Genomic DNA, 21,856 nt, shown 5'->3' on the forward strand with positions numbered 1-21,856 from the left:
TAATATTAGTTTATATAATTAGTTTATATAATTATTTGATAATTTTCTGATGCTAACAAACAAATAAATTACAATTACATGTAAAAATATGTCATATAACACATTCAATACATATCCTTAATGAAAAGTTTCCATGACACCAAATTACCAAAATTTCAAAAACAACACAAAATGGCTAAACAACTTACATATATGTTCGACTTGACCAAAGCTAGCAAGGCGACGACAAAAGCTCACTGTTATTAGAAACATCTCAAAAGCTCAATTCATCAATACTTAACTAAGAGCTCTCCAAATCTCCATGGAACTATAACAATATACAACATTTTAAGTTACCTGAATAAATTTCCTCAATAATGTGAAATTTGGTAGCCCAAATAAAATGACTAAAGTTACATGAATTAGAATTAGAATTAGAATTATAAAGAAAGACAATATATGCAATGAAAGTCACAAAACACATTGGTATCTTAATATTAGTATCACGAACCACCTAATATATGCAATGAAAATGAAAACAGTTGGACAATTTATTGTTTATGTTCCCAAATTTCACCTTACTCATAAATAAAAAACTGCATGATAGAAGACTTTATTGTGATGTTAATTGTCAAATACACTACATACAGGGTGAAGATAAAATAAAATAGATTTTAAGTTTCATTTCAAAGTGAGGAAATTTATTTAAACTCATTATGACCAAAACCTTTTCAATCAAACCTACTTATTCGATCCACATGGTAAAAAAAGAAATAACAAAAACATACTCATATTAATATGAAAAAACCCATATAAAGAAGTTTATTAATCCACGTGCCTACAATAAGACATCTTTTGATCCAGTTAACATGCTCATGTACCCATTTTGCCCAGTTTCAACGTAACCCGAACCAAAGATTCATATGAAAATAATTCAAAATTACCACCTTTAGACACTATAAAAAGCACATAAGCCGAAAGACATACCTTGAGACCCATAATGATTAGCTCCATTTGGCCCATTTTTAACATATTCATTTCAAGTTCCGCCACTCCGTGGCTTCTTAGGTATTGGCATATACTGATTATGTACAAAAATGTTAACCACATGAGAAGACATACCTTGAGACCCATACTGATCCAAATTAACGATGCCCATTTTAACCCATTACCAATCCGACACCCCTTCCAAGTTCCAGCTCCATGACCTATATATTCCAACACTACTCTAAAGCTAAAGCACAAAAAGTCATTAAACAAATAATTAAATAGCAGCTAATTGTGTATGAACATAACTAAGCTTTACTTGCCCATATTGCCTCTGAATCCATGAAGCTACCTGCATAAGTAAATGATGTAAATCAATTAATTGGAATATGAAAGAGTTAAGTTTGTTTCAAGACAGTATTATTCAAATTTTAAGTTGAATATGAATATAACGTACAATACCTATGTCAAGTCCATAGTTTTCAGAACACCATAAAGCTTTTTAACGACATGCGTTTAAATTAGAGTTTATAATCCTCACATAACCATCAAGGGAATTATAAGCAATAATAGATAAACAAAACCTCAAAACAGTATCTTCTTAAGTTGAGAACATGATCTATATTTACCATTATGCACGTAACTTTCTTTAAGAAATTAATAAAAAAAGGTACCTCACCGAGAACAAATTAAAGCCAAAACTCCATAACTCAGGTTCAATACCTCCACATAAACTAACAAAAAGCTACCTATATACCCACAAATGAAGAACAAAAAGCCACCTAAAAGAACACGTATTGTGTTACTCTGTACCTTTTTATATTTATAGCATCCATATAAAGATTCAACAAAGTAGTGTCATTAATTTACTCCATTTAAACTGAATAATACAGAAACTAATAATCTCCAACTTTATCATTATAAGAGTTGAAGCTCAATGATAGAAAAACTTCACAATTGCTTCATTTTTTCATTTAGATACACCGACAGAATAACTTCACAATTGCTTTATTTATTTATTTATTTATTTATTTATTTATTTATTATTATTATTATTATTATTATTATTATTATTATTATTATTATTATTATTATTATTATTATTATTATTATTATTATTACTATTATTATTATTATAGAAATACACATGTCCCTTTACCTTGTTGGAAAAAGATAAGACTTCTCTTCCTGCATCAAAGCTTATGTCGATTGGTTATCAAAAAAGCATGGGTGATACTAATACAATATAACCTTATAATTAGCCTAAAAAATAAATTCCTCTTTGAGCTTACTTATCTTGTATAGCATGTGAAATCAAAATTGGCACACTACATTTTTTAAAAGAAAATAGGATAAAAGAGATGTTATCGATGCCTATATAGTTAAAACTTTTGCCATACACATCAACATTAACACTAATGACCCATTTGAAGAAAAATGGGTCAAAATTGGCACCTTTAGCTAACACTACAAATATGCTAAAATAAATATTTAGATATTCATAGTAAACTCATAAGTCTATAAGCTTTTAGATATGATTACGATTGATTCATTGTATTAATGTATAACTAATTATCATGTAGCCTTCTTACAAAAATGCTAATTAGACAAAATTAGAACAAATCAATAATGTTCCTCACCTTAGTCACACAATCAGTGTTTCAAAAGTTTCCTTTTCTTTTGGTTCTTCCACCGATAATAAATGGTTGTCCATGCTAGTGCATATCAAACTCCTACCCATGGCATCATGATCGTTGGAAATGAAAAGTTGACAACCATAAGTTAGTAACAGGATGATAGCTTATTTAAATGTAATATGTTACAAATATTGAATGAGTGAAGCAATAATAGGTTAGACAATAAATAATGATACTGAGTAATATATTGTGAGTCTCACCTTGTGATCTATGCTTCCCTTTCAATTATCCTGAAGCCCAGAAACCACATATGGAAGAATTCTCTTCACAACATCAGTGTCAATAACATCAAAGGAGCCCAAAACCTCTATAACAGCAAATGTACAAAAACTTATCACAGGTCTTGAAGGTTGAAGCTTCTTGGTAAGTAAGGCCTACATAGATAATTGTTAGTTTATTACAATAAAAAAACGTGACAGGTACACATATGTTCATTCGTAACAGATACGTTAAAAAGACTTACATAGTTGCATAAAGCTTCTAAAACCCCCATATCATGCAAACATTGTTGCACGATTACCTCAATGTTAAAACTAACTTAACATACCTTTGATTGTTGATGTTAATATCAAATCTATAAAAAGTATCAACAATATTATCGTCAAATCTAAACAAAAGTTGAAACCGTTTAACCTTTTAGGACACTATATAATGAATAACTGTTATAATCCGTGTTTAATTGTGTTGATATGAGCATTACCTTAGACGAATATACTAATGCAGTCAATGAAAAATGATGTGCGTCAATCCGTAAATTAACAGATGAAATTGAGAAAGAAGAAATTGAAGAAAAAATGGAGAAAACAGAAAACACGTACCTGGTAGATGGTTATGGAGAGACAATCTTGATTCTTGATATCAATTTAGATGGTAGAAAATATCACTTAAAAAAGGCGGTGTAAAGCTTTGATAGGTTAAGCGTGAGAGCTGAGTACAAATAAAAAAGTTAAAGAAAGAGATTATATACCTTGAATTTGGAATGATGAAGATCAAAGAAGATAATCGTGATGAAGAAGATGAAAGAAGCTGCTGGCAGGTTAAATGGTTGCCAGGGGTTTTAGGTTTTAGGGTTAGAATGTGTTTTTTAAGTGGATTTTGTTCCGTAATTTATTGAAAGACATTTTTTATTCAGTATTTTTATATATCTAAATAAATTAATTAATAATTATAAAAATTTATTAGGATTTATGACATCATTTAGGTGTCTTAGATTTTTTTGTTTTTTTTTTTAAATTTTTTTAAGGCATGAAAAGACATATTAATGACATCATCATTTTAGAATTTTAATAGAATCTATAAATAGATAGATTAAGATAAGGTTTACAAAATGATTAACAAAATATGTTAGTCGACACTCCCCAACCCCAATTGGCCGATTGTAGTTTTTAGGGGATTCCAAATCTATTTTTGGTATTTATTTTCTAGGTATATATATTTGTATTTATCATTAAACCTAAAAAAAATTAATATTAATAATTATATTGAATGAGTGGTTTTCTTTTAGTTGTGTGGCTTCGGGGATGTCTACCGTAAAGGTGCATGAGTGGTGCTTTGGTTTGTTACGGGTGGTTGGCTCTTTGCTTGTGCAACAACTTCCACCCGGCATACCTTTCGTGTTCTGTTTACAAGGTCCCTTGGCTTTATTTATTGAGGCAACACCAAACGTCGATTAAGTGGCGTCTTGACTGCCGCTTAGAGCCTAAATTGATTTTCAGGCAGGCTTTTAAACCCATGAAAATTTGATTCTACCATTTTCATGGCGTCTCAATTTTTATGTATTTATTTATTTATTTATTTATTATTTTATTTTACTTTTTTTTTTAAAGGCCGGGGGTCCACTCGGAAGCAATCTCTTTATCCGCCGAATAAAGAGAGGGATGACTTTCTCTACTTTTCTGGGTGGAGAAATGACTTGTTTTTATTCTCAGATAAAGGAAAGATTGTCTACATCTCACCTCCCCCATACACCACTCAAGTGGTATTGGGTACTGTTGTTGTTGTTGTAATTATATTGAATGAGTCGGCAGACCCATGGGGTTAATTTCCAAATTTTTAGCAAATTTTTTATGTATTCCATTTAATTGTTACTATCCCTAAATCTTTTTCATTTATCACAAACCTAAAAAAAATACAAAATCTCTCTTGCTCTCCTGTTGTGATTTCCAGTCGACAAAAAAAAAATCCCAAACTCTCTAAAGCCATCAACTTCCATCATCTTCATCATTCCTTACCCTCTTTCAAAACAAATTGGATATCTGGAGTCCTCGCGACGCGTTCTACGTTTCTCCTATTCTCTTTTCTTGATTTGAGGTAGCTAATTAAGCCCTATCTTTTTCAATTCTTTTTAATTATATGATAATATGATTGTATGTTTAGTATTAGTGCCTTAAATAAATTGTGGAGCGGTTTGAATAATTAAAAGATGTTAAAAAGTGTATTTTTCATATTTTTATTAGCGGGACAGCTGCTATATCTGCGTTTTTGAGAACAGTGTAACATTTTCTTGATGAAAATTTGTAGCTCATCGTGTTCCTCTCGATGAGTAGTGCAATTTTCATTTAAGATTCGTGTTAAACGGATTAATAGAACGATATGATTAATTGAAATTTATATAAATTATGTATATATATTATATATAAAAATAATAACATCAGCTATAACCTCAAAAAACGTGAGTGATCTGGGCTGATTTAACAAGTTAATCGTGTCAGGATCGATGATGCACATCAAAAATTTATAAAGTTCGTTAAAAACGGATGAACGGTTAAGAAGTTATGGTTAAAACAAGTTTTGAAATAAAAATATTAATAAATACGAATTTGACCAGGTTAGACCTTGGGTTGCATGCCTGATCTGGGACAATTAAGTTAACCATGTTGTCGTGTTCGTCAAGTTAATTAAAAAAATATAAGGATCGTTGAAAATCGGCGTGCAGTTTGCACGTTAAGGGTTTTTAAAATACGTAAAAATTAAACTTATAAATAAAAAATTATTAATTGAAACTTTGGATAAATAAATTGTATTAGTATTCAATAATACTTTAGATAGAAATTTTTTATTATTATTTAATACTTAAAGTATTAATTATTTTTTTAATGATTTATATTAAGAGATAATAACTAATATAACTAAATTTATTATGTTTATTAATTTATTATTAAATTTATAAATACTAGATTATGAATTAATATTTAAATAATAAATACTTATAATAAAATTTTAATTATTAATTAATTAATTAAAATGTATGGTAAGAATTAAATCATTAATTTCTTATGACATAATTTAAGTATTAAAATACTTATGACATAGTGATTAAAATAAAAGAACTTATGTTATATGGAGTAATTAATATTTAATTATTAATTTAAAAATACTTATAGTAAAAAAAATATTTAATTATTAATTAAATACTTATGTTATACGTGATTATATCATTTAAATTGTTATAACTTAATTAAATTTATTTAATTTAATTAAACTTATAATATAACTGATATTATATCAAATAATGTTATAATAAGTAATATAATATTAGGAAAATGCTAATGACAACCCTAAGGGTTGTCATTAAAGAACTTTTACATGTATGTTTTGATTGTACAATATGCAAACTCTCTAGCCAACGGAAGCATATAATCAATCATCACCTGAGAATAAAACATGCGAGTAAGTGTCAACATAAGAATGTTGGTGAGTTACAGGTATAATATAACAAATTGAATATTGTTAGACCACAAGATTTAATATTGAGAAATGTTTTAAAATAATTATTCCATTTTTCGTGAGCACTTGGCAACCCAATTTAACTCATTTTATCTACCCTTATATGGACCATACACTGAACGGATGTATCTTCTACGAAGTACTAGACATTCCCTTGAAACTAGCGCAACTAGCAAGGAATGGGGTGGTTAAGCCCGATATATCTATCAATAAAATTCGCGCCTACCGGTGTAGATACCAGTAGTTACAAGTTAAGGTATATTTTCGTTCAACTTACAATGAATAATTTATAATTTTGATTACTTGTGTCTAACATGTAAAAATGAAAAACATGTACTCTCATCCCAAAAAGATTTAAAACATTAGAAAATGGTGAGATTATAACTCACCTTAGAATGCACTAATGAACAACAAGCACACGAATAATAAAGATCAAGAATGATCTAGACTCCAAGCTAAATGACAAAGTAGGTCAGAATATATCTGACTTAGGTCGGGGCATAACATTATAGTCTTAGTGTTTGAAGTGGATTTGAAATTGTGTGACAAAAGATTTGAATAAGTTAAAGTTGTACATATACCTTCTATTTATAGTAACATTCTATCTTAGGAAAGTTTTTATTTTTAGTAAGTTACCATTTATAATAAGTTTCTATTTTCAGAAAGTTTCTATTTTTAGAAAGTTTCTATTTATGAAAAGTTTCCATTTTAAGAAAATTTATATTTTTAGAAGGTTTCTTTATTTAGAAAGTTTTCTTATTTAAAAATCAAGTTAAGTCAAATGAAAGTTAAACAAGAAAGTCAACCTAAAGTCAACTAAAAGTCAACTATAGTCAACTTAAGTCAACTTTGGTATTTAATTTATACTTAATATTAAGGAAAATGCTAATGACAACCCTTAGGGTTGTCATTAAGAAATTTTTTAATGCAAAAATAGTTGTACATTTGCAAGTTAGTGTGTAGTTTTTTCCATGGAAAGAGTGGTTATTTGAATTGTACAATCAAAACATACATGTAAAAGTTCTTTAATGACAACCCTTAGGGTTGTCATTAGCATTTTCCTGCATTCAAATTTCATACATTTTAATATTATGGTTGTTGGTTGACATTTTGTGTCAACGTTTATTACATTTGGTTTGTCTTTAAAACTTACAAATGTTTGGATTTCCTTTTTGGGTAATCTCTTTTCAATAAATGAATGCAATGGTTATTTAAAAATATTCGTATAAAGATATTGATCAATGATGTGGGACCTAGTAAACGTTGGTCGTTAAGTGTAATTTGACGGGACGTTTCACGCAACATCATTCGACACACTACGTGATTTTCTCATGTCTAAGCTAGCAAATGAGTTTGCTATGAAAGACTTGGGCGCACTTAGTTTCTTCCTTGGTATATCTGTTGCTCAAAGCAAAAATGGTATTTTTCTAAATCAATTCGCATATGCTCGTGATATAATTAACCATGCAGGTATGGCGTCAAGCATTTCGGCTGCCAGGCCCGTTGACACTAACGGGAAGCAAAGTAGCTCGATGGGAGCCTCATATCACGATCTCACCTTTTACAGAAGTTTTGTCGAAGCTCTTCAATATCTAACATTTACACGACCCGATAACTCATATGCAGTACAATAGATTTGTCTACATATGCAAGCCCTACAAGAGTCTCACATGCTCGATTATTATAAGATACATACAAGACACTATATCTCCCAGATTATTTATTTCCAAGTCGGATTCCACTTCTCTCGTATTATACGGATGCTGAATGGCCCGGGTGTCCCGACACTCGTCGATCCACTTCAGGTACTGTGTTTATTTGGGTGATAATTTAACATCCTGGTCCTCTAAAAGACAACCGGCAGTTTCTAAATCAAGTGTCGAAGCCGAATACCGTGAGGTGTCAAACGTAGTTGCGGAATTATGTTCGTTACGAGACCTTCTTGTCGCTTTCTTGACTGATCACGAAAGCCATTCTTGTGTTTTGTGACAACGTCAGTGCTATATGTTTGTCCAGAAATCCAGTTCAATATCAACGGACAAAGCACTTTGAACTCGACATAAATTTTGTTCGCGAGAAAGTTTCAAAAGGGCAAGTACGTATACTTCACGTCCCAATAAGATACCAGATAGCAGACATATTCACAAAAGGATTGCCCCAAGTACTCTTTGATGAATTTCGTTACATACTACATTCGGCAACCGAAAGCTTCAACTACGGGGGAGTAATAGTTAACGATGTTATATGTTCCATGTTTAGATTATATCATTTCCTAGTTTAGTGTAAATCTCTTGTATATCACATCTATATTATAAGGAAGTTTGTTAGGTATATTAAAGTTAGCGTGTATATCTATACATTATTATAAAGCGTGTGACTCAAATCTTAAGTGTCATTTTCTTAATTAAACTGTATTAAATAATTCAATAAACCTAAAAAATTTACACGTGGGTTATTATGGAAATAATAGGTGCAATCAAAAAAGTTAAATATTTGTTTACATATAAATGATACGGAATAGTTATCATCGTTGCTATAGCAAAATAAAAGGTTGACCAAGAAATTAATCATATACTGTACAAATATATGTTCCGTGCGTACTTATTGAGATATTATCATCATTCATATTTTATAAATCATAATTTAATCATATAAGCATATATCATCCATTTGTATTGTTATGAGATTTCTTTACAGTCGTATCTCACAGTATTACCCTAGCCTTAATTGAATATCAATACAAAAATAACAAAATTATCATCTTTTCAAGGCAAGTTTTTTTGATATAAAACTCGGGCACACATGTCACTGCCATATTAAATTTGACACATGTCACAACTATATTAAATTCGTCATATGTCACTTTCTTCTATATTTATGACATACTTCACTATATTATTTTTCTTATGATATTTTTTCATATAAAGTATAACAATAAAATATAAAATAATACTCTCTCCGTCTCATATTTATAGTTCAAAGAAAAAAAAAACAATTTAAGGATATTTATAATTCAAAGAAAAAAACACACAGTTTAAGGAAATATCATAAAAGTACTGTACTTTTTGTTTACATTCCAGTTTTACGCCTACTTTTTCTTTCTCTGTAAATTCTATACATATACATTAAGGTCATAATAAAACTTTACCTTATTATTCTTATCTATTAATTTGAAACATCCGAAAATAGAATTCTTGACTATCAATATGAGACGGAGTGAGTAATTATAAATCGAAAAAGGATCAAATGGGCTCATAAAACTTGTGCATATATGCCACATCCTTCTATATTGATGCCACATGTTATTGATTATACAACAACAACAACAATACCCAATCCAACGAAAGTGGGGTATGGGGGAGGTGAGTGTAGACAATCATTCCTCGTACCCTATATTAGAAGGAAGTCACTACTCCACCCGCGGGTATAGAACCCGCGCCTAGATAAGGTCGTCCCTCCCTCTACTCTAGCGCAAAAGAGATTGCTTCCTAAAGGACCTCCGGCCCGAAGAGCTCATAAGAACGAAATAGAGAGGGCAAATGATACGTACCTGTACGAGTAATGAGCGCCTAGCAAGAAGCAACCATACACAGTAACCATAAAGGGGACACATATAGCAGTAATGCACAACAGTAGGGCAAAGAGCATAAATAAAATAGTGCACATAACCATTTAATTTCAGGTAGACATACAGACAAACAAAATATATACATATACATATACATATACATATACATATACATATATATATATATATATATATATATATATATATATATATATACCCACCCACACAGACACACACATCGATATATATATACCACACGAAAGCATGAAAAAAAAAAAAAACTCGTGCTTAAACATAAATACATATAGATACATTCGTAGATATATATACCTAGGTACAGATACAAGACAGACAAACATACATACACCAATACATGCACTTAGATACATAGATACATATATAGATACAAACATATACATCGGTACATATATATAGCCTAAAAACATATACATAGATACAAAGGCATATAAACCATGTAGAGGGGTATAAATAGTGTGGTTATTGAATATCTGGTTATAGTTATATATGTAGTTGTATAATAAAAGTAACTAACACAATGAAAAAAAAAAAAAAAAAAAAAAACCTACTCAATAATTCTAATTCTACTCCTCCACAGGCTCCTATCAGAAGTCATGTCCTCTGTCAGTAGGAGCTCTTTCATGTCAAGCTTCAATCTATCCTCCATCCTACGTCTAGGTCTACCCCTTCTCCTTACGCCGCCAACGGCGAGGGTCTCGACTCTCCTAACTGGGGCCAAAAGTGGGCGCCTCCTAACATGCCCAAACCATCTAAGTCGTCCTTCCCTAGGTTTGTTGATGATGTTCCCAACTTCCAATTTCTCCCTAAAAACTCCATTTGGTATCATATCTAGCATGGTCTTACCACACGTCCATCTAAGCATCCTCATTTCTACCACCTCCATCCTCCTCTCTTGGGCCTTCGTCATTGGCCAACACTCTGATCCGTACAACATGGCTGGTCTAATTGCCACCTTAAAGAATTTACCTTTCAGTTTAAGTGGGACCTTCTTGTCGCACAACACCCCTTTCGCAGCCCTCCACTTCAACCATCCTACTCGTATACGATGCGTCACATCCTCATCTATCCTTCCCGAAATGTGAAGCATCGAGCCCAAATATCTAAAGGACTCTTGCGGGGGTAGAATCTGATCCCCAATTCTGATATCCACTATATCGTCGTGTTCCTCTTCGCCCCCCTTGAAATCGCATCTAAGGTACTCCGATTTAAGTCTGCTAATCCGTAGGCCATTTGATTCTAAGGCGATCCTCCATTGCTTTAGCCTCCTGTTAAGCTCATCCTGAGAATCCGAAACTAATACAATATCGTCGGCGAAAATCAGGCACCATGGGATGTTGTCTTGTATCCTATGAGTCAACTCGTCTAGGATAAAAGTTAAAAGATAAGGGCTAAGGGCAGATCCCTGACGTAAACCAACCTCTATCGGGAAAAACTCTGTGTTTCCTACCGTCGTACGTACACGAGTCTTCGCCCCCTCGTACATATCTCTAATAGATCTTATATATCTACTTGGGACTCCCCTAGCATTAAGAGTCTTCCAAATCAGCTCACGCGGGACACAGTCATAAGCTTTTTCCAAGTCTAAGAACGCCATGTGTAGGTTCTTTTGCTTTTCCCTATACTTCTCCATAAGGCTTCTAACTATGTGAATCGCTTCCATCGACGAGCGTCCTGGCATGAAGCCGAATTGGTTCTCTGAAACCTTTGTCTCGCGTCTGAGCCTCGTCTCGATCACTCTTTCCCAAAGCTTCATAGTATGACTGAGTAACTTTATGCCTCTATAGTTACTACATAATTGCGCATCTCCCTTGTTCTTGTAAATGGGAATAACCTCACTGAGTCTCCATTCCATAGGCATATTTGCGCTTCTAAACGTCGTGTTGAAAAGGTTTGTCAACCATCTAACCCCGTCACCTCCTAGGCACTTCCACGCCTCAATCGGAATTTGGTCTGGTCCTACTGCTTTGTTTCTCCCCATCTTTCGTAGGGCCAATCTAACTTCCTCCTGATTAATCCTCGTGCAGAAACAGTTATTTTGAAACTCCTGAACCTCGTGGGGTTCACCGTTCTGCTCTGGTCTTCCCCTACCGAAAAGGGATGCAAAATATTCTTCCCATCTTTTCCTAATAAGGTCTTCTCTCACTATACTTTGCCCTGCTACATCCTTGATATATTTGATGTTACCTAAGTCCCTCCTTCCTCGTTCCCTAGCTTTGGCTATCCTATATATGTCATTAGCTCCCTCTTTAGAGTCTAGTTTTCTATATAAGTCTTCATATGCTTTGTCTTTTGCAATTGCTACGGCCTTCTTAGCTTCTCTTTTAGCTTCTTTATATCTTTCTTCTACCCTAGTTCTCTCTTCAGGTGTCCCTTCTCCAAGAGTAATGAGCTCCCTAAACCTCGTCTGCTTTAACGCGACTTTCGATTGGACATCGTCACTAAGCCACCACGACTCTCTTCTACTCTTATGGGCTCTCGATGTCCCTATAGCCACTCCTAAGGTCTCTTTTGCCACATCTCTGATAGTGGACACCATGCGATTCCATATCTGGTCTGCGTCCGTAGGGGCAACGTAATCCTCTTCTACACTCAATCTATTAACAACAATCGCTCTAAAAGTCTCCGCATTCGCTCCATAGAGGTTCTTCCAAAGGATTCTAGGTTGTACAGCCCTAGCCCTCCTGCCAACTCTTCCCCTAGTGACTAGGTCCATGACCAGCAATCTGTGCTGGGAGGAGCACGTCAAAGCTGGAAGGACCTTACAGTCCCTACATGTCCTAAGTTCCCCTTTACGAAGAAGCAAAAAGTCAATCTGGGTGCTGCGACCCCCGCTATGGAATGTGGCTAACTGAGCATCCCTCTTCTTGAAGAAAGAGTTTACTACCACCAACTCGTGGGCAATGGCAAACTCAAGAATTGAGCGCCCCTCTTCATTTCTAGGACCAAACCCAAAGCCACCATGGGCTCCCTCATAACCTTCTGCCTCCACTCCTATATGTCCATTCAGATCACCACCTATAATCAGTCGATGGTCAGCTGGGCACCCCCTCACCACCTCATCTAACGATTCCCAAAAACTCTTCTTTTCCGCATCACCTAAACCCGCATGAGGTGCGTATGCACTAATGACCGTGAAAGTCTCCTCCTTATTAATTAAACTAACCGACATAATCCTATCGCTAAACCTGCCCACGTCAACAACGTTATCTTTATGTAGTTTTCCTAAAAAGATACCTACCCCGTTCCGTGCTATCCTAGAACCCGAGTACCACAACTTATAGTCCTGAATCTCTATCGCCTCTTCACCCTTCCATCTAGTCTCTTGAACACACACTATGTCTACCTTACTCTTAAGAAAGGTATCAACGAGCTCAATCCTCTTACCAGTCAAGGTTCCTATATTCCAACTACCCACTCTAATCCTACCAACGGTGGCTACCCTACAACCTCCTCTAACCCCTCTAGGCCTACCCGCCCCTAAAACAGGAGAACATGACCTCAAGTGACCATAACTATGCGAAGGATCTATATTACTTTGTGCACTAAAAAGATGACCAAGTACAAGCTAAACAATATGAATAAGATAAATTCGTATAAATTGTAAATTATAATATTTAGAACTAAAAAAGGATATATAAATGTAAGTTATACTATAATATAAATTACAACTAGGCGGTATATCAATAAAAGAATAATATATAATCCAATATAGTCAAATAGGAGAGAAAGAAAGGAAAAAAAAAATATATATATATATATATATATGTATATATAAGAAGAATTTATACCCAATGGAAAATACTTAATAAATTTATAAAAAAATCTATTAGATGGAAACTTAATATACTATAGCTACAAAAATATTACTCGTAATACGGGGAAAGCACAGGTTGTAAAGGCGTAAAAAAAGGACAAACAGCATAAAAGTTTAAGTTAAATATAAATTGTACAGTAAGGTTGGCTACAGAAAAGTTAGGTTATGGAGAAGAGAAATTTAAGGGTCAGAGAAAACAAACACAGCCTTATGAGGATGAAGGAGTTCCGGCAGCAGCGGCTCCCGACGGCAAAGAGGTAGCAGCAAACAGCGACTTAGCTAGGTTTATGGATCGCGAGGACTTTTGTTACAGGCTCCGTTATATTACCTGCGAGAAAAAAAAAAGACCGGGAACTATTCCGGCGACCTGAGAGGCGGCGCGTGGTGGCGCGTTGCGAGAGGTTTGCCGGCGAAAGTTATACTCTCAGGTTCGGAAAATTGCTGCGATTTTGATGGTGCCGGTGACGGCTTCTAATTTGATCCAAGCTAAGAGCAATTTAAGTTTAAATGTAATAGGTGGTTATTTGCTTTTTGGGGTGGAGCAAGACAGAGAGAAAGAGATGTTATTGATTATGTTTCTTCTATTTTTTATAATATGGTATACTAATAAAAATAAAAAATAATATAAAAAATAAACTAAAAAAGCATTAGACGGGCTCATAAATCTTGCACATCTCTGCCACATCTTACCATAATACTGTTATAATTCAGTAGGCTTATAACTACCTTTAGTGGTTTGATTCTTGATGTTATAATTCAGTAGGCTTATAACTACCTTTAGTGGTTTGATTCTTGATGTTATAATTCAGTAGGCTTATAACTACCTTTAGTGATTTGATTCTTGATTTAGAATACTAATAATGAAGTGTAAGAACAAAGATGATAATGGAGAGAAAGAAAGAAACACTTTGTAAGTGTGAGAAATGGTGCAAGTTTAATGCTTGCATTCATGAGTATTTATAGCCTAAAATCTCAATATAAAAATACATACTTTGTGTACCAAAATTGACTATATGTATACACCAAAATTGACTATCCATATCTATATTATTATTATTATTATAACACTCCCCCTTGGATAGCAATTTTATTTTGTTGAAGATCAACTATAAATTACTGCCTCGTTAAAAACCTTGCTAAAGAAAACCCAGTGGGAAAAAACTTTAGCTAAGGGAAAAAGAGTGCAGCATGGAGTTGACTCCCCCTCAAGTAGACATCGCTTCAGCTGTTACATCTTTTGAACATGTCTCATGCCAATGTTATGAACGTGTGTTCTGAAAATAGCAGTTGGAAGTGCTTTCGTGAAAAGATCAGCAGAGTTTTTGCTAGATTGCACATATCTCATTTCAATCTGGTTGTCCTTAATGAGATTTTGAGTGTATGAGAAGAATCTAGGTGGTATGTGTTTTGTTCGGTCACTTTTGATATACCCTTCTTTCATCTGTGCTATGCAAGCTGCATTATCTTCATAGATAGTTGTTGGACTTTTATCGCGTTCTAGTCCACAAGAATCAGTAATGAGTTGTGTCATTGATCTCAACCAAAAACATTCTCGAGTAGCTTCATGTAATGCAATCACTTCGGCATGATTTGACGATGTAGCAACAAGTGTTTGTTTTTGAGAACGCCATGATATTGCAGTACCTCCATTTAGGAATACATATCCAGTTTGAGATTTAGCTTTATGTGGATCAGATAAATAACCTGCATCTGCATAACCAACCAAATCTTGTTTTGATTCGTTAGAATAAAATAATCCTAAATCAGTAGTTCCTCGAAGGTATCGAAATATGTGTTTGATCCCATTCCAGTGTCTTTTGGTAGGAGCAGAGCTGAACCTTGCCAACAAATTAACTGCAAAAGAAATGTCAGGTCTTGTACAATTTGTAAGATACATAAGAGCTCCAATTGCACTAAGATATGGTACTTCTGGTCCAAGAATGTCTTCTTGATCTTCACATGGACGAAATGGATCAGCTTCAACATTGAGTGATCTAACAACCATAGGAGTACTTAATGGTTTTGCCTTGTCCATATTGAAACGTTTCAAAATCTTTTCAGTATATGTTGTTTGATGTACAAGTAAACCATTAGGCATATGCTCAATTTGTAAACCAAGGCAATACTTGGTTTTTCCGAGATCTTTCATTTCAAATTCTTTCTTTAGAAGTTGAATGGCTTCATAGATCTCTTTATTTGTACCTATGATGTTAAGATCATCAACATAAACAGCTATGATCACATATCCGGATGTTGTTTTCTTAATGAAAACACAAGGGCAAGTAAGGTTATTTGTATACCCTTTGCTTATCAAGTAATCACTTAATCGGTTATACCACATACGTCCCGATTGTTTTAACCCATATAAAGATCTTTGTAATTTAATCGAATACATTTCTTTGGGTTTTGCATTTGATGCTTCTGGTACCTTAAATCCTTCAGGTAACTTCATATATATATCACTATCAAGTGATCCATATAGATAAGCAGTCACAACATCCATGAGATGCATTTCTAAATTTTTAGAAACTGCCAGACTGATTAAGTACCTAAAAGTAATTGCATCCATAACAGGAGAATAAGTTTCTTCATAATCAATTCCCGGTCTTTGAGAAAAACCTTGAGCTACAAGTCTAGCTTTATACCTTGTAACTTCATTTTTCTCATTTCTTTTTCGGACAAAAATCCATCTGTATCCTACAGGTTTCACATCTTTAGGAGTGAGAATGATGGATCCGAAAACTTTTCTTTTATTGAGTGATTCTAATTCAGCTCGTATTGCTTCTTTCCATTGAGCCCAATCATGTCTATTTTGACATTCAACCATAGATGTTGGTTCTGGATCATCATCATTATTCATGATGTCATATGCAACATTAAATGAAAATTTCTCATCAAGATTTTTCATTTCATTTCGGTTCCATAATATTTTTGAATATGCATAATTGATTGCAATTTCTGTATTGACATCATCAATCTCCTCTGCAGTAGGAGTACTGATTTGTGGTTCTTCTTGAACACTTTCTTTTACTTCATTATCAGCTGATTTTCTTTTTCGAGGATTTTTATCCTTTGAACCGATTAGTCTTCCACGTTTCTGACGTGGCAAAGATTCATGAGTGACGTTATTGCCAGCTTTTGGAATTTCAATTCGAGCTGGAGTATTTACTGCTGGTATATATGATTTTGTCACCGTTTTTGTATCTGTAAATGCATCAGGCAATTGATTTGCAAGTTCTTGTATATGCATTATCTTTTGAACTTCTGTCTCGCATTCTTTTGTGCGAGGATCAAGATACTTTAATTGAGGTTCACACCATGAAACATCATTTTCTTTATTTTTCATTTCTCCCCCTAATCTAGGGAACAATGTTTCATTAAAATGACAATCAGCAAAACGTGCTGTAAAAACGTCACCTGTCATAGGTTCAATATACCTTAATATTGAAGATGTTTCATATCCAACATATATTCCCAACCTCCTTTGAGGACCCATTTTTGTACGTTGTGGTGTCGCAATTGGAACATACACTGCACAACCAAATGTTCTAAGATGGGAAATATTTGGCTCTTGACCAAAAGCAAGTTGTAGGGGGGAATATTTATGACTTGCACTTGGTCTGATGCGAATCAATGCAGCAGCATGTAAAATTGCATGACCCCATATAGATACAGGGAGTTTTGTTCTCATTATCAATGGTCTAGCGATTAACTGTAAACGTTTAATCAATGACTCGGCTAAACCATTTTGTGTATGCACATGAGCAACAGAATGTTCAACAACAATTCCTATAGACATGCAATAGTCATTAAATGCTTGAGATGTAAATTCACCAGCATTATCAAGTCTCACCCTTTTAATGGTGTAATCAGGAAAATGAGCTCTCAATTTAATAATTTGGGCAAGAAATTTTGCAAATGCCACATTACGGCTTGATAACAGACAAACATGAGACCATCTGCTAGATGCGTCTATTAGAACCATGAAATATCTAAATGGTCCACATGGTGGATGAATTGGTCCACATATATCACCTTGAATTCTTTCAAGAAACATTGGTGATTCTTTCTCAACCTTAAGTGGTGAGGGTCTAGTTATCAATTTTCCAAGAGAGCAAGATGTACATGGAACCATTGTATCATGATGGATTTTTCTATCCTTTAGTGGATGTCCATGAGTACATTCAATAATCCTTTTCATCATTGTTGATCCTGGATGGCCTAATCTGTTATGCCATAAACTGAATACACCAGGATCAATATATTTTTCGTTAACTACCATATGTATTTCTGGTACATTTATATGTGTATAATGTAATCCAGAACTAAGTCTTGGCAGTTTTTCAACCACATGACTCTTGTCAGTGATACTTAAATATTTCTCATTTTCTGTTGTCACTGACTGATAATCATACCCGTTAAGGTATATGTCGGAGAAACTCAATAAATTTCTGCTTGACTTGGGAGAAAATAAGGCATCATTTATTAAAAATTTTGTACCATTTGGTAGTATGAAATTTGCCTTTCCTATCCCTTTTATCAAGTTAGCAGGTCCTGATATTGTATGTATAGTTCCTTCCGTTGGTTTTAGATCAATAAAATATTTCTCGGATTTAAGTATAGTGTGTGTAGTTCCACTGTCTGCTATACAGAGATCTCCACCACTTGATTGATGTTGTATTCCAGCAAAATTCATATTGAACTTCATATATAAGAAATAAATAGTGAGTACATTAATATTACACAATATTTTAAACGCAAATAGATAGTACTGAAACATTTAGCAAACATAATGACAAAGACAGACGATATTAAATCGTTTATTTTTCAAAAGACACACAACTTAAACATTCAAGAAATCTTCATATAAATCAGATGGTTTCTCAGTGACTGTTGGATCAATATTATCCACAAAATTTACTTCCTTTTCTTTACCTTTCAGCGAATCCTGATACATCTTAACAAGATGTTTAGATGTTCGGCAAGTATTAGTCCAGTGGCCCATTCTACCACATCTGTAGCAAGATTCTTAAGAATTTTTAGAAGAATTTTCTTCAACATCTTGTTTAATGGGCTTGTTTTGTGGTTGATATTTATATTTTCGTGGATTACTATTTCTTTGACCACCACGGCCACGACCACGACCACGTCCACGCCCATTACCATTACCATAAGGATGGTTTCTACCATAGTTATGGCTTTTGGCATGATGATGGTGATGGTTATTATAACCACGACCTTGCCCGCGTCCTTGTCCCTGTTTATAATTATTTGCAGTATTTGCTTCAGGGATTGCAAGTGTACCAGTAGGACGGGATTGCTGATTTTTCATTAATAGCTCATCATTTTGCTCTGCAACTAAGAGATATGAATTAAGTTCAGGATATGTTTTGAACTTTAGCATTCTCAAATTTCTTTGCACTGTGATGTTTGCAGCATTCATTGTGGAGAAAGTTTTCTCCATCATGTCTGCATCACTAATTTCATGTCCACAGAATTTAAGTTGTGAACATGTATTATACAGAGCTGAGCTGTATTCATTTACTTTCTTAAAGTCTTGGAACCTTAATGTTCTCCATTGTTCCATTGCAGCTGGAAGTAAAATTTCTCTTTGATTATTGAATCTGCTTTTGAGACCTTCCCATAAAACATGGGGATCTTCTACAGTCACATAATTATTTTGTAAGCATTCATCAATATGTTGATGAATAAAGCAACATGCCGTAGCTTGTTCTTTTTCAGAACAAGTGTTGTTTTCATTTATGGTTTCAAGAATGCCCATTGATTTAAGATGCATTTTTACTTTTATAACCCATGGCATGTAGTTGTTTCCAGTTGATTCTAAAGGAGTAAATTTAAGCTTTTCCAGATTCGACATTTTCTATTATCAAAAATTAAAACAAACATCATGATAAATTAGAGTCAATTTATATTCATAAGTATATAAACATTAAACATAAATTTAATATAACATAAATGATAAGTAGGTGACAGTGTCGACCATGTGTAAGCAATCATAAATAAATGTTATATAACAAAAATATAAATATTAGTAAACATAAATGAAAATTTGGCGACAGTGTCGACCATATATTTTTTCAGGTGGTATAACCGACCTATATCATTCTGGTGGTATAACCGACCATATATCATTCTGGTGGTATAACCGACCATATATCATTTTGGTGGTATAACCGACCATATATCATTTTGGTGGCAGAGCCAACCATATTTAGTATTAAGATTATCGTGCTGATAACGTGTTATAATTCAGTAGGCTTATAACTACCTTTAGTGGTTTGATTCTTGATGTTATAATTCAGTAGGCTTATAACTACCTTTAGTGGTTTGATTCTTGATGTTATAATTCAGTAGGCTTATAACTACCTTTAGTGATTTGATTCTTGATTTAGAATACTAATAATGAAGTGTAAGAACAAAGATGATAATGGAGAGAAAGAAAGAAACACTTTGTAAGTGTGAGAAATGGTGCAAGTTTAATGCTTGCATTCATGAGTATTTATAGCCTAAAATCTCAATATAAAAATACATACTTTGTGTACCAAAATTGACTATATGTATACACCAAAATTGACTATCCATATCTATATTATTATTATTATTATAACAAATACTATATTAAATTTTCACACATCAACTATTTTTAATATTTTATTCTACCGCCGTACAACCTTATAAAAATAGTTGATGTATAAATCATTCCCGTGAGATATTCGATACAACACAGAGAATTCATTATCTGTTAAACCATTTACTTGGGTAATTTTATGAACACAAAATAAAAACAAAAACTTAACTTTAATTATATATTCAAGGGTTAAAGTCATAAATTGGCTATATACTTATTCAAATGTCCCGATGACGTCTATATATCCATTTACGTCCACCTGTCGTCTACAAATTTTCAAAAAATATACTAATATAAACAATTTATCTTTTTTAACCTTCAACCCAAATGGTTGATGACATGTCATCTTACTGGTCATGCCACATTGATTCTTCATCTTCATCATTCGGATATCAAATTCTAATTGCTACAGTTCGTGAGGTATTGTTCATCATCAACAAAATTCAAGTTCTTATTCAATGATTTACAACACTTTCTGTGAATGAAAACATGATTAATACCATCATCCTAAACATCGAAGATCATCAGAAATCATCTACAACCACAAATTAATTGAAATTCAATCTGAGTTCATTTTTATCCAAAAACATCAAAATTTGAGGAGTTTGAAGCAACTTTCTCAATCACATATGGAATTGAGATATGTTTCTGAATTATTATCAGTCCATTTGACTTCGTGATACATCAAATCCTGTTAAAAATCATCTTAACTTCTGGATCGTCAAGTCAAACGCTTGGAGCTTTTTGGTCAACGAATCGATTGAGAGAAATCAATGAGTTTCAGTTGTTAAAAATGTTCATCGAGCATTCCTTGAAGGATTTGCAACAACTTTTATTTAGATTTTGTGAACTGAAAACATCATAATCAAATCATTCGATTTGGCGTTCATATAAACATTCACGCATTTGTTCATCGTTAAATCTTCAATTTATGAAAAAATTAAGCCGTTTGTACCTGTGGTTTGTTTACATTATCTTGACAACACCTAAACTTTTTATTTTGCATAGTTGATACCTATGCTTTGATTAACTTTCGTGATTGATACCTGAACCTAACTTCCGTTAAGTTTTGATGGTTAACCCCTCACATGTGCCACATGTGCCACACATGTGAGGGCATATTCGTCCATTTAATTGAAAAAAAAAGTTTAGGTACATTGTTAATCCATTGCTATTCTTTCAAGTAAATAGAAATATCAATATCAATATTTAAACATCAGACTAAAATCAACATTTATATTCTTTAGAAAGAACATAATCTATCCATTAACTCCACCTCTTGAGTATATTACCCTTTCGTCCAATTATTCCTAAGCATCAGATTGACCAAACACGAAATTATCCGCTCTAAAACTCATGTTTCTAAGCCCCTTCAATACAATGGATCTGGAACCAAA

General features: G+C 33.3%; 1 protein-coding gene across 1 annotated transcript in view; it reads right to left on the minus strand.

The window, feature by feature from the left end:
• Positions 1-280: 280 nt before the first annotated feature.
• Positions 281-21,856, minus strand: part of LOC139863637 (uncharacterized) — a 43,644-nt gene continuing 22,068 nt past the window's right edge. Inside the window, exons 2-8 of the mRNA XM_071852249.1 lie at positions 12,396-13,561; positions 11,903-12,218; positions 2,909-3,037; positions 1,286-1,318; positions 1,152-1,207; positions 967-1,060; positions 281-307 (exon numbers count right to left, since the gene is read on the minus strand). Of these exons, the coding sequence (XP_071708350.1) occupies positions 281-307; positions 967-1,060; positions 1,152-1,207; positions 1,286-1,318; positions 2,909-3,037; positions 11,903-12,218; positions 12,396-13,561 (1,821 nt within the window). The remainder of the gene's footprint in view (positions 308-966; positions 1,061-1,151; positions 1,208-1,285; positions 1,319-2,908; positions 3,038-11,902; positions 12,219-12,395; positions 13,562-21,856) is intronic.

The sequence above is a fragment of the Rutidosis leptorrhynchoides genome, chromosome 8 (genome assembly GCF_046630445.1).
Source record: "Rutidosis leptorrhynchoides isolate AG116_Rl617_1_P2 chromosome 8, CSIRO_AGI_Rlap_v1, whole genome shotgun sequence".
Lineage (NCBI taxonomy): Eukaryota > Viridiplantae > Streptophyta > Magnoliopsida > Asterales > Asteraceae > Rutidosis > Rutidosis leptorrhynchoides.